The following is a 14146-nucleotide window of genomic DNA, read 5'->3' as shown; positions in this document are numbered from 1 at the left end:
CTTTATCAAATAATTCAGTCTTAACAGAATATCTATATTGGACTCTAATATGCCCTCTTAAAGATGATAAAGTAAAATAATGCAATTTATCTATGATAATACTTAATTTCATGCATTAATTTGTTTTTGTTAAAACAACTAAGAAATCAAACCATTACTATAGAATGTTTCCACTTTACCTTTATAGCTGTTATAACCATAGCCAACAATAATCTGGCTGTATATCTCTAGAGGTCTCTTTGTATTGGAAGTTGACACAGAATTTCCATTCACCTTTAACTTTGCCTCCCTGGAACCAAATAGAGCTTCATTTAGTGCATGGAGGGCCTAAGGTTTGTGTTGGTAAAATAGCCCACATCAGGGTAAACTTTCTCGATATTAGCCATATTAAATGTGATACTGTATTACATAAATGAACAGTGTTCTAAGACATGCAAGGCCTGTGTCATTTCAAGACCCAGTGGACACCGAATATCTAGCTTGCTAAAACTCCTTCTTATCAAAACAAGAGATTCTGTAACCTTTTTGGAAACACAAGGGTATATGATTATATCAATGATATACAAAGAAGTGCTATTAAAAAAATGGCGACCAATATTATGATTTTCAGAGACATTAACTCATTTTTTAGAGGCATGAAAAGAAATATTTGAGTCCAAGAAGTAGAAAAAAACAACCAGGAAAAAACAGGTCCTAACTTCTGCATATTTTATATGACAACACTTACCCCTGTTTGATGGCCAGATGCATGGAGTGCCATATATTTGTGTTGACCAGGTTTGGAATGGTGTAGTTCTGGGTCCTCTCCGGATGGAGGTTAGATGGTACAAACTTCAGATGGGGTTGACCTGCTTTTATCCATACCTGGAAGTCAAGCAACACTAAATGTTCAATTTAATAATACCTTTTAGGTGATTTTTCTCAACACCAAGGTGATTTTACAAACTTTATATAGATATTAGATTAAGCTTTCCATCAGCAAAAATAGTCATGACCAGGACATCTTTGATCTACAATTCCAGTTTTGTGCAATCAAAACTTATCATAGTATCTTGATGTAACAGCTAAAAATTTAATTCATTTTTGGTACATTTGAAGTTATGTTGATCCAAAATTACTATATTTCTGCACATATCCTATTCCAGACTCTGCAGACCAAGTAAGATATATGCTGCATAATTAAATTTGTCTGATCAATTTGATATCAAGCTCATTTTATATTAAGTATACTTTTAGAATAAGAAGAAACTCAGACAAATACAATGTCATTTCTTAACATACAAAAAACAATTTAATCAACCATATCATACCTCAACAAATCCAAAGTTGTATTCGAAGGCTGTATCTGTATCCTGTAGACTCAAGTACAACAACACTGCCTCTGACCTCACGGTCTTAAAGTCAAACTCAATCTCAAAATCATCTTTCATGTCGTTGGTGCTATCAAGGGTCAACATGGACGCAGCAGTCGGGAATGAAATCGGGATGTTGACGACCTCCTTGCATGAGTAGTGGGGCTGCATCGAGCCTCCGCCATTGTATTTCACGCGGTTTGAACCCTTGGCCATTTCATACAGCACAGAAACATCGTTAATGTAGATGTTTTTGAAGCAGCCAACAAAGTTTTGTGTGACTTGTAGGCCTGAAAATATAGGGGAATTCAAATTTGATTTAAAGGGAGAAAAAGACATTCATGAATTTTGCACATTAATGGACTGATTAAAAAAATTCTCCGTCTGAATTTTCCATAGATTAAATCACCTTGAATTTAATAAAAAAAATGGTTTCCAGTCTTGTGACTGGGTACGCTCCAAAAATCTTTGGCCAAAAAAGTGAACACAAGATTTTGTAATACATCTTAGATCACTTTGTATTATTGGCTTTGCACCCTTGAGAAAAGCCTGACGTTGTTTGCTTCATTTGACATACAAGATTATATGAACCTTGAGACAAATTGAATGAAACATAAAAAGGCTCCCTCAGCAAGAAAAACATGACATTAACCATCTTGGAATTCGCACAAATCAAATAAAAGTGGTATGAAATTACCTAATATGATTTTCACTTTGGTTACATTTTAACACTTCCTAGGTGAATTTTCAAGACAGAAAAAATGGCAAAACATTCTTCCTTGCAGTTTTTTACAATAAGTTTTAAGGGTAGTTTTAAATTAATAGGAAATTGAAAACATGAGGATTATACTACTTTTAAGATTTCGTAGATAAAGAAATTTCTGAAACTTTCTACAAATTAAGAAAATTTGATTAAGAAGTTTTCCATCTAATAGTATTTGATTAACATGTAAAAGACAGTTTGTTCACCTCGCGTAACTACAAAGTTGTTGCCGCCACCGATAAAGATTTTGGGGTCGAGGGTCAGATGGTAGTTGGTATCCAGTATGTCACGTTCATTCTCTTGTCCATCCAGGTACACATACACCTTGCGAACTTCATGAACTATTGTCAGATTGTGCCATCTGAAAAATCGGATCAAATTATTAGAAATATATCACAATATTTAACATCATGCTAGACATTTTTCTCATGCAAATAATATTACTGGAACTTGAAAACTTGTTTAAAAGATTGCAAGTGTTTGGTAAGCATTTGCTGTGCATTTAAACTTGAATTGCCAGATGTGAGATGTTTATTTGTTTAACAGTGAAACAATGATCCATGTTTAGTCTAACATCGTACTAATGAGGTTTGTCATACATGTTTGATAAATAAATAGAGTAACATGGGAAATTTCATTACACCAAAAATTTCAATATTGCTCAAGAAATCAAACCAGGGTTTACATAAAGCATGAACTTCCCAGGATCTATAGAATGATAGTAACAATGAAAATAAAATGAAACAAATTTTACAAAGCAATATTTAAACAAACAAGAGCACCTTGGAGCAAACTCCTCAATCTGTCTGTTCTTTATTTCAGTCAAACTTGATAATTATTACAGCCTGAATTGTGGCCTTTGCTTTACATGTTTGTATTATCAATGCCAACATGTGTACTAAGTTTCATTTGAATTTCTTCAACCAACAATTTTGGATTTAAATCTGAGGTTAATGATTCTGCACCATGCCACAAAAGGACACCAACAACACCAAGGCTATATCAATTAAGCGACATTCGTTCTTCGAAAGGCAGACAAACTTACAACATTGATTAAACATCTAACAACATCATAACTGTCTAAGAGACAAAATGTAACAACAACTGAGAGGACTGAACAGAGACAACAGTGCAGATGAAGCCACATTTAAATGTTTGTCAAAAGTTTCAAAACAATCTGTCAACCAAGTTATGATTATTATTTATCACAAAAAAAATTAATCATCATTTATTATCTTGATATTGCAACACACGGAATTTCACAGATGAAAAACAGCAAATTGATTTTCTTTTGTCTATTAGATCATTATCAATGAGGGTGTTTAAGAAGAATCTACAAATCATATACATAATTTATGTTTTGTTTTTAAAAGAAAAAAATAATACAAAGAAGCAACTTAAAATATTTGGTTTAAAGCTGTGCAAACTTAAATGCTCATTACATAAGCTTACTTTTGCACCTTAAATTATTTCATTCAATTAAATCAATAGTGCATAATTTCAAAATAACAAGAAATTTCAATACCTAAGCGCAATATATACCAGAAAAATATTTCAAAGGTAGCCATTAAATAATATTTTGAAACTGTGAATGAAGGTATGTTACATTTTATTTCTCCGCAAAATAAAATATTTTTATGCAGAAGAAGCCATTTTGGCTTTTTAACCAAAAACAGTTCAATGCATTATCTTCACTTAAAGCACATGTGTTACAATATATCAATATTCAAGTAGCGCAAAGTACTGTTATATTACGATATGCAGAAGCAAGTAAAAAATTCAAATGGGGGAATAATCAAATATATATATGTGAATTGTTGGCCCTTAGCCGTTACATACGTTAAATGTCTGAAAAAAGAATATAACAATGTTTTAAAGTAGATGCTAAAATATAAATAATTTCACTAGTTCACCACAAACCAAATGCATATGAAAAGATCAATTGTGCATTTTGATTACATACTTTCACAAAAGATAAATAAAAACAAGAGACTGCTTTTTGAAAAAGCACAGGCTCTCCCACTGTGGTCGTAGATGAGAAATATTCAATGATCAACATGAAATTTGTAATTCTGGACTGGAGAAGAACAAGCATTCTTAAGTTATTCAGCGGAAACCTTTAATTTCACATCAAGGTCACCACAACCTTGACCTTTGACAAACTGATCCCAAATGCAATAGGGGTCATTTACTAGTCACGACCAACTGGCATACCAAGTATGTCAAGCTCCTGGATGAAAGTGTTCTTTAGTAATTATTGGAAACTGTTTTATCCCTTCAAGGTCACTGTGATCGTGACTTTGACCTACTGATCCCAAAATATAAGGGGTCATCTACTAGTCATGACCAATTGACGTAATTCAATAAAGTATGAAGGTCCTTGGTGCAAGTGTTCTCAAGTAATTGAGGTCACTGTGACCTTGACCTACTAATCTCAAACTCAATAGGGGTCATCTATTAATAAGTTATGACCAACTAGCAAACCAAGTATGATGTTTTTTGTGTGCAAGTGTATTTTAGTTATTGATGGAATCCATTTTTCATCTTTAGGTCACAGCCAACATATCGTTTTTCACCTCAAGCTCACCGCAACCTTGACCTTTGACCTAATTATCTCAAATCAACAGGGGTCATTAACAACTTGCATACCAAGTATGAAGTTCCTGGACCAAAAAAATCTTCAGTTATTGAGCCGAAACCACTTTTTCACCTCAAGGTCACTGTTACCTCGACCTTTGATCTCAGAATTAAAATGGGTCATCTACTTTTATGACCAACCTGCATACCAAGAATGAAGTTTCTGGGTCTTAAAAAGACTGTACATCATGGAGTCTAAAAAAAATTAAATGCACATCATGCTAATAAATGTAGCAAAAATTAAACAATTTTAAGAAATTATAGACAAGACAGAAGCATACATCTATCAAGAAGAAATCATTTTACATGCTATAACATTCATTATTTGTTTTGTTCTTACCGTTTCGGACTTTGATCAACACGAAATTCAAAGAAACAATAACAAACAGTTCAAACAAAGTAATGCGCAAAGAAATGCATTACATCAGCACACATATAGCATCAAACAAACCGCAGCTTCATTTAAAATAATTAAATAATTAATAATTATACTCTCTCTCTCTTACATTCCAGAATAACTCATTCAATCTTAATTTACAGCAGCTGCTTTTATTCATTATTAAAAGTGTTTTTCATTCAAGTCAAAACCAACAAAATGAAACGTCCATTGAATTGAATTCTGTTTCTAACTTAGATTGGCAAGCTACATAACTCAACTTTCATCAAAATCAAACAGATAATCTTATTTGCTTGTTTTCATAAAATGAATTCAAACATAATAATATGGTAAAAAAAAATCATGTTTTTAAACACCAAAACAGCGTTCATTAATATGAAGGCATATAGAGCATGTTAATTCAATGCCATCTTTTGCTCCATATCTCACCTATAGTCATCAATAGCAATCCCAGCCTCCACTTCGATGTCGTCATCTCCTATTGCTACGGAAACCAGAATCTTCCCAGCATGCACTGAAGCGGTCACATGACTGTGGTACGGGGCCCCGCCCACTGCATAAAACAGTACGCCGGAACCGCGACTGGTCTGTAAATAGCAATCTGCCATGTTATTTTAGATCTATATAGACAATAAACATATACATTATAATTGTATCAATGCATGTTTTGGCATCATTTTAAACAAATCCTAACTTAAAACCACACGATTTGTCATTTAACCAAGAGCACTGTGAAGGGACATCCAATGCTATCAGTTCTTTCTTTGAGTCAAAAGGGGGGCATTAAGTTTCATTTGAATATATTCAACTACTGTTTAGGTATGGCCATTAGGCTTAAGATATGCATGCAAGGTTGTTGACACCAAGACTAAGACATCACCTCAACGTTTTTCTTGAAAAAACAACTAAACAGGATGGCTTAAAATATCAGTAGTATCCATTCTTTTGTGACTGTTTAACAACTATTACACTTCTTTAAGTTTGTCCAAGTTTAAAGATCAAAGAACATTATGACAATCTTTCTTTCCCTAAAATAGAACATTGAGAAAACAAAAGTCTTAATAAAAACAAGAAAATGACAACTTAATGCACCTTGAATTCTAAGCTAAGCCTCATGGATTCGGCCAGGATGTTTTTGTCATAGGGATGAAGAGAGTATGTCAGCCACTCATATCCACGCAATGTCACTGTTGTCGGCCCTGAAATATTATGTTCTATAATGAAAAAGGTAATCTGAATGAAATGATTAAATACAATATAACTCTCATTTCATCAAGTCAAATACATTATTTATTCAACTTTTTTTCACTGACATAATTTTGCAAAACAAATTATTTGATAAAAACAACAATAATGCAGTCATGTAAAACAGAATTATTTTGTTGATTTCTTATGTTGAACTCCATAAAATTTTCCGACTTAAAAAATTAGTTCACCCTACAGCATAATAACTTGACAGTTTTGCAAATATTTTGTCAAATTAAATTATTTATTTCACAGAATAATGTGGTTACCAAGAACAGAGCAAAATTCCCCCTCATAGTCTGTTCCGAAGCAGTCACAGACAGCTTGATCGTAACCGTTGATACACGAGCCACCATGGTGACAAGGATTGTTGGTGCACCTGTCTGTACAGCCCTGGTCCACACCCTCCATCATCGTCACGGGAACAGGGACCAGCTTGCTGTCTGAGGTCTCGTATTGGATGTCCGACATGCAGCCCAAGAAATGTGGATAGGTGTCGGAGAATAATGTGTCTGGATCTGTCCCTACAAGATAATTATTTAGAAATTTTTATTCACTGATATAAATACTTATCAATCGATGCAATAAAATAACAAAGCACCACGGTGCAAATACCTATACTTGTCTGTTTAAAAATTAATATATGTCGGAAGGAGCATAACTCTATAAATCAAATGTCTGGCAAGGATTACATCTTGTCCAGAAACAGATAAAGTAAGGTGTTTATTTTGTTGTTGTTTTTTATTAGGCTAATAAAGCTGTAAAGGTTTTTAAAGTATTTCTTTTTTCTTTTCTTTTTAAAACAAAGCAAATAGTCAGAATATAAAAAGATGAAGTCAGAGCCTATTTCGTTGCTTAGGCTTGGATAACCCAAACAAGAAAGTAACGAATACAATCTTTTGAAATACAGACAAGCTTTAATTGATTTCATTTACAATCTGAGGACATCTTGCTTAAACATTCAGAGGTAGACAGTTCCGTAAGTGTTACAGATTTCTGTGTTTGAAAGATTGTTGATTTGATAAAAAGTTCATGAAATTCTATTTGCAGTTTCTAATGTGATTTAATAGTATGCTATGAGCTGAGAAATTAATGTAAATACTGGCTGTTTTTTTTTTTTTTCTTTCTTGTAAAACAATTATTTTCTCAAAAAAATTCACATTACCAAAATTTAAGGCTTCAGAGAAATATGTTGGCAACAGATTGGCAACTGCCCCATATCGGTGAAACGATAAGAAATAATAATTTACCCACAATCCTTAGCGCGCGCTCGGCAAATATCGGAAAATTCTGCCTAATCTCCGATCGGTGATTAACGGCGATCTACAGTTATTTCCACCAACTCTGCTAATAATGCCTTGTTCGTTATAGATTTAATTATAATTAATAACTGTGATTTTAATCAGATTCAATTGGACTATTATCAACTCAAATAACAGTACTGCGCATTTGAGTCGATTTTAATTAATGTTTTTCTACATGTACATATTCGGCCGATATCGGACGTCTCGAAAATGACCACACGGTAAGATCTCAGAATGAAATCCCGCTGCACGCGCGAGTTTGAGATTATCGCATTAACACAGATGAGAGTTGCCAATCCATGGTTTATAGGCCCATGATTATATACAGTATTTAATCATTATTTCAGTATTTAAACCACATTATATTCATAAAAATCAAATGGAGGGAGATAATTACTCACCCCCAAAATATATAGCTGAAGAGTGCTGTGTCCAGTCAAGTAGGGTAGTGAACTCTTGTCGGGTGTAGGATTTAAGGGAGGTAACTGTGGTCTCATTGTCAACTTTCACAGTTAACTCCCCTGATGAAACATCGATGAAAACTTCAAGATGATGCCACTGGTTGTTGTTTAGAGCTGAAATGTGTAGAATATAAGTAATTATATTTGTTCAAGTATACAGAATGGAAAAATTATGCTTATAATTAAATGTCCATTAAGTGAAAAATTATGTGGGATTTTCAAAGCATGTGTGTAGCAGCCATATTTTGTGAAGAGAAGCATTTGCAATTATGCAACTTTTAATTGGAGTGGAAAAAGCCATGAGCTGAAGCCATTATATATATAATTCTATGCTTAGTGAAAAGTGTCCTTGGATATTCATATAGAACATTATAAAAGAGAAGAATTGAGTTGTGGATATTTTTTGTCTCATTAATCATATTGGCAAATATTTTTTGTAAGTCACTGTGTTTATCTGTACTAATTCAATTTATTTCATCTTCAGTGAGCACTTGATGAACTTGACAGATGAAATCGGAAAATAAATTGAGAATTCCTAATTACGGCCAATGAGTACTATATCAATTATTTAATTTCACCCTTCTGATCAAGGAAAATGAAAGGCCAATGTGATGTTAGAACCTAAAAATATATATAACTTTATTACATTTTGTCCAATATCAACAAAACAATTCATGGCATGCATGCCTTATTTTAAGGCCAAAAAAAATCAATCTTTGTTTCCGCTAACATCTGAACAAAATAAACAGGGTAGATAGGTTACTAAGGCGTAACTTTTTCATGAACGAGGATTCTGCATCAAACTGACCCAAATTAGGCATTATCATGGTAAGATTATAACATCTTTACTCAAAATTGCACATTGATTAGGAAATTATGGGGAAGAAATCCATATTATGCTATAACAAGAGGGCCATGATGGCCCTAAATTGCTCACCTGAGTAAAAGAGTTTAACCTTTGTTTTCAATATAGCTTGTTTCTCAAAGAATATTGAACAAGAGCTGTCACAGTATGCGACAAATGACCCCGAATGTGACATTGACCTATGAACAAGTACATAAAAAGTTGATCTTGCTTTTATGTGTCAAATACATAATTGCAAGTTATTTTAAATTGCCTCTGAGCATAGAAAAAATACCAACCATACTTGACAGCCAACACTCTTATGTCCTCATATTCAGCATTCCATTGTGAATAAACACTTAGTGTATCTTTCACCTAAGAGGTAGGGACATGGGTCTTGCACACGACACGTTGTCTTGGTATGTCGAAAACATATGGCAAGTCATTTTAAAATCTGTCCATATAAGAGAAAGTCACAGCGCGGACACGACAGCCTATATTTTCCTTCAGTTTGCCATGGCAACCAGAGTTCTGCATGGAATTAATTCCTTTGAACAATTTTAAAAAAGCACCAACCAAGGATCATTCCTATTAAGTTTCATCAAAATTGTCCAAGCAGTTTAGGAGAAGAAGATGATTATAACCAATTGTTGACATTTTCCTTTAGGTTGCCATGGCAACCAGAGTTCTGCATGGAATTAATTTCTTTAAATAATTTTGAAAAAGCACCAACCAAGGATCATTCCTATGAAGTTTCATCAAAATTGTCCAAGCGGTTTAGGAGGAGAACATGATTATAACCAATTGTTGACATTTTCCTTTAGGTTGCCATGGAAACCAGAGTTCTGCATGGAATTAATTTCTTTGAACAATTTTGAAAAAGCACCAACCAAGGATCATTCCTATGAAGTTTCATCAAAATTGTCCAAGGGGTTTAGGAAAAGAAGATGATTATAACCAATTGTTGACGAGGGACGACGAACGACAGACAACAGATGCCGAACATAGACCGATCACAAAAGCTCACCTTGGGCACTTTGTGCTCAGGTGAGCTAAAAAATATAGGGTTGGGAGGAAAAAATATGGTTGGTTGGGTAAGTTGAAACAAATGATATATTTTTTAAGCCTAATGCACATTTTTAGTTATCAGATTTGATATCACTCTACCGTAACACATGAATAATATCATGCCTCTTGAAAATAATGTTTCGGTGAAAAATTTAGTATACAGATTACTTTTCTGCAAAATGTAGATCACATCAATTTTGACATTTCACAAATGGCTGCAATTTCATGTTAAGTTCTTATCTACAAAGGACCGGATTTATGACTTCAATGAAGAGCCAATTATACGCCTCTTAAAATCTCAAGAACCTTCCAATAAATCATGAAAATTATTGTACCATCAACCAGATGGAATCTGACATATTTTGCTTACTGTCTTTTTTCGTTTTTTGACACAAGAGTCTGCTGATATAATCTACAGGAATCTTGTGCTTTATTGCCAGCAATTATTGTTGTGGCATTCCGTGATATTTACTAACAACAGGTACCACACTGCTATTGTAGAGACAGGGTAGGTCTACATTTTTCCATTCTGGCATAATTCTTAGAAAAAAGAAATAACCATATACATCTGCACAGATTATCTAGAAATATTTCAGCCAGGCTTACTATAATCCATATGTGGGCAAAATGTTTTGATATTTAAACCTTAAGTAAATGCCCATATGTTTCTGTTTCTTGGAAATAAGGCCACAACTTATCAGAAACATTAATAATTATTACCATCACAATACTGAATAAATAATACTATAAAACCTTGAAATCTGATTATTGTGGGGCCAATGGGTGAACAAGCCCTTGGGTCTTATTGAAATTCAAATGAGAATAAGTTATTTCTTACCTTTTCCAATTGATATTCCATCATCTGAATATTGCATAAGTTGATATTTCAACACAAATACTCCATATTGTAGTTCAGCACACAACTGATAATTTATCCTTTTCAACTCTTTTACATCCAAATCTTTCAAATAATGACAAAATATTAAACCGTTTGGATTTCTAGTTCGGAAATTCAACGAAATTCGCTGATTTTGCGTATTAGTGTACTTTGGTGAAAATGATATGAATGAAATGTCTGGAATGTTGAAGGTCCATGATGTTTGAATCTCCTGAGATGAAACGATGGTTGCCATGGCAACAATGACTAGAAAAACTGCCAGTTTAAGGCTGTGAAGAAATTTGGCACCACGGAAATGGCTCACCGTCCTTGCACTGTTTTTCATGTTTCTCAAACCGTCCTCCATTATGGTGATTCTTATTGGCTACTGCATCTCATGATTTGAAGGTTACCCGTTTCTCAGTTTTTGGATTATTCTGAAATCAGAAGAGAAGATACATTTGATTTTATACATCCAATACAATATAAGTAAGATATAAAACTGTCTCAAACTCAAAATTGATTGTTATCAAACAGATAACATTTCAATACATTTAAGGTTTTCACCAATGTTTTACGACATAAAAGTCTGTCGCTTTATTGAGAAAACAAGATACAGTTTGAGTGCAACTTAATGTACAGTCTTTTTACAGCAGCATCACAACATTTTCAATCTTTATGGGTTAGCTTTAATAGGAACATTTTTATTATTTTTTATTTATTTATTTTGTGGGGGGGGCAAGGCTAGCTCATTCACTAAACTTCAGGATGCTGCTTAGCCTGATAGTTTGAGACCCTACTCCAATTTCTGGATGATGTAAACAAACTTGAATCAATTTACATGTACTAACAGTGACACACATCTTTAAAATGTTACAAAGCACTCCTACAAATATTTCCTTGCACTTTGACATAAGCATATGGCTCAATACTTTTATCACTCCTAGTTCTGACAACTTCAAATATATTTATTCCACTTTCATACAAATTACTCTTCATATAACAATGAAATGCCACTAAAAATTGCATGCTCAGAATACCTTCAGGACAAGCAAGAAAGCCTTCAGCACTATAAGAAATAATTTACAACCACTGCACAGCACATTATCACAACTGTTCATAATATGTTGATACAATGATGTAAGCCATTAATAAGAGGCTGATGACTTGCTAATTGCCAATTGGTAACAGCAATACCACCTGCTGATGCGGAAAGCTAGGAAAAACCTGGCCCACTGTAACATGGAATCATGCACATATAGCCCCACTATGCATTCCAGAAAATAGTGGAATAAGGAAGCAAGAGTTGCTGGATTCCATAAAACAGTTGACTCGGAAACCATAGCCACTGAAATCCATAAAACAGTGGACTAAGGAAACAAGAGTCACACTGGGTTCCATAAAACAGTTGAATTTAAAGAATTAGGAACCAAAAGACACTGGCCTCCATAAAACAGTGGAATTTCAAACTTAAGCTATTGAAATCATGACACAAAGGTCAATTTGGAAGCACAGTCATGATATATATATATAGATTCCATGAAACTGTGGAATTTGGAACCTTAGCCATAAAAAATCCATGAAATAGTGGAACTGGGAACCACGGAGACATTGCAGTCCATATAAAACAGTGCAATCTGGAACCTTAGCCATTAAATTCCATGAAATAGTAGAACATGCCAATTTGCATTTCATAAAACAGTGGCATTTAAGGAACCAAGAGACGCCAACTTCAATAAAAAAGTGGAATTTAGCACCTTAGCCACTGAATTTCAAGAAATAGTGGAATTTGGAACCTTTATTAAACTCCATGAAACTGAGGAATTTCGAACATAAGACATTGAGTTCCATAAAATAGTGGAATTTCGAACCACAGCCATAATGGATTCCATAAAACAGTCTAATTTGGAACAATACCCAATAATTTGGATTCCATGGAAGATGGAATTAGGAATTAGGAATATCAGCAATTGGATTCCATAAAACAGTGGAATTTGGATCTATAGACTTTATATAATGGATCCAAATACCATACTTTGAATCAGGCATAGATGATGTTCCAATATCTAAACCGGAAACCTGGCTTGATCAACAATATTTACCAAACCCTTCTAAGCCTTCTAAAGATTGTCACAACCATTGTAGGAGATCAAAACAGTCCAAGGAATTTAGTCACATTCTTATTCAGACAAACTTAAACTTTTTTCTGTCAAAGAAACATGGACTTTTTGTAGCACTGAGTACTGAAATTATCATCAGCCGTGTTTAATCATGAACTTCAGTAATGACTTCATACTGTTATACTGCTGCTTTTATGAACAGAGCATTCCTTAAAGACATCTTTGAAATGTTGTTGGCAAGAATCAAGAATGTTTTGTCCAATAAGACAACAGTTGATTTTGGCATCCTTTGCCGACTATTTTTTGGAAGCATTTCATACAATATTTGCTCCAGAAACAAGAAACCATGCCTGGAAACTGGTTGACTAGGTAACAACATGAAGACAACAGTAGTACTACACAGTGGTTTTGTGTATAGGCTGGTCATCCTGATGCTGCTGCTGCTTAAATACAAAACTGTATCACCCCCATCATCACCATCACCATCACCACCATCATCATCATCATCATCATCATCATCACCACCACCACCACCACCACCATCACCACCAGCACCACCATCATCATCATCATCAACATCATCATCATCATCACCTCCACCATCACCATCATCATCATCATCACCACCACCACCACCACCATGATCACTCACCATTGCCAATCACAGGTTTTAATAATCAATGGATAAGCTAGATTCCAATGTTTATAACCAGAACAGCTCGTCAAGTCATCAAGAATCATCATCAAATGAAGAAGTACCTTTCATAAAACTTTCAACTAAAATTTTCAAACAAGTTTACTTCTTTGTTGTTCTGTCTTGCACCTAAATGTATTGCTTATATGAGCTTTAACCCTCAGCAGATCAAACAAGTAATTTCGCTTAAAAAATTAAATGAAGCAATAATTTTACAGTAACCATCTTTCTTAATTTTCACTTAAAAAAATTGCAACATTCCTTATACTTCAAAGTTCTCTGATCTGAGTCTCAATTTAACTAAGCATCTAAAATTATGATAAAAGATTCGGTTAATCAAAAAACAGTTATTTAGAATAGCAAAACATTCTTTTAGAGTTACTT

The 14146-nt window shown here is 33.9% G+C and overlaps 1 protein-coding gene across 16 annotated transcripts in view; it reads right to left on the bottom strand.

Moving 5' to 3' along the window:
* The window catches only part of LOC128213359 (axotactin-like), a 110321-nt gene that overhangs the window by 29838 nt on the left and 66337 nt on the right, over positions 1 to 14146 (bottom strand). For 15 of the 16 annotated variants that reach the window (XM_052918976.1, XM_052918975.1, XM_052918990.1 and 12 more), the window contains 9 exons: positions 10910 to 11385; positions 8100 to 8273; positions 6664 to 6918; positions 6242 to 6348; positions 5579 to 5736; positions 2322 to 2476; positions 1311 to 1642; positions 728 to 864; positions 180 to 289 (listed from right to left, as the gene is read on the bottom strand). In XM_052918976.1, coding sequence (XP_052774936.1) covers positions 180 to 289; positions 728 to 864; positions 1311 to 1642; positions 2322 to 2476; positions 5579 to 5736; positions 6242 to 6348; positions 6664 to 6918; positions 8100 to 8273; positions 10910 to 11315 — 1834 coding nt within the window. In that variant the 5' untranslated portion in view covers positions 11316 to 11385. Of the gene's footprint in view, positions 1 to 179; positions 290 to 727; positions 865 to 1310; positions 1643 to 2321; positions 2477 to 5578; positions 5737 to 6241; positions 6349 to 6663; positions 6919 to 8099; positions 8274 to 10909; positions 11386 to 11988; positions 12021 to 14146 lie in introns of those variants that run through there. The other variant, XM_052918984.1, reaches the window with a different exon arrangement.

The sequence above is a fragment of the Mya arenaria genome, chromosome 13 (genome assembly GCF_026914265.1).
Source record: "Mya arenaria isolate MELC-2E11 chromosome 13, ASM2691426v1".
NCBI lineage: Eukaryota > Metazoa > Mollusca > Bivalvia > Myida > Myidae > Mya > Mya arenaria.
This window is presented reverse-complemented; position numbering and strand designations above follow the sequence as displayed.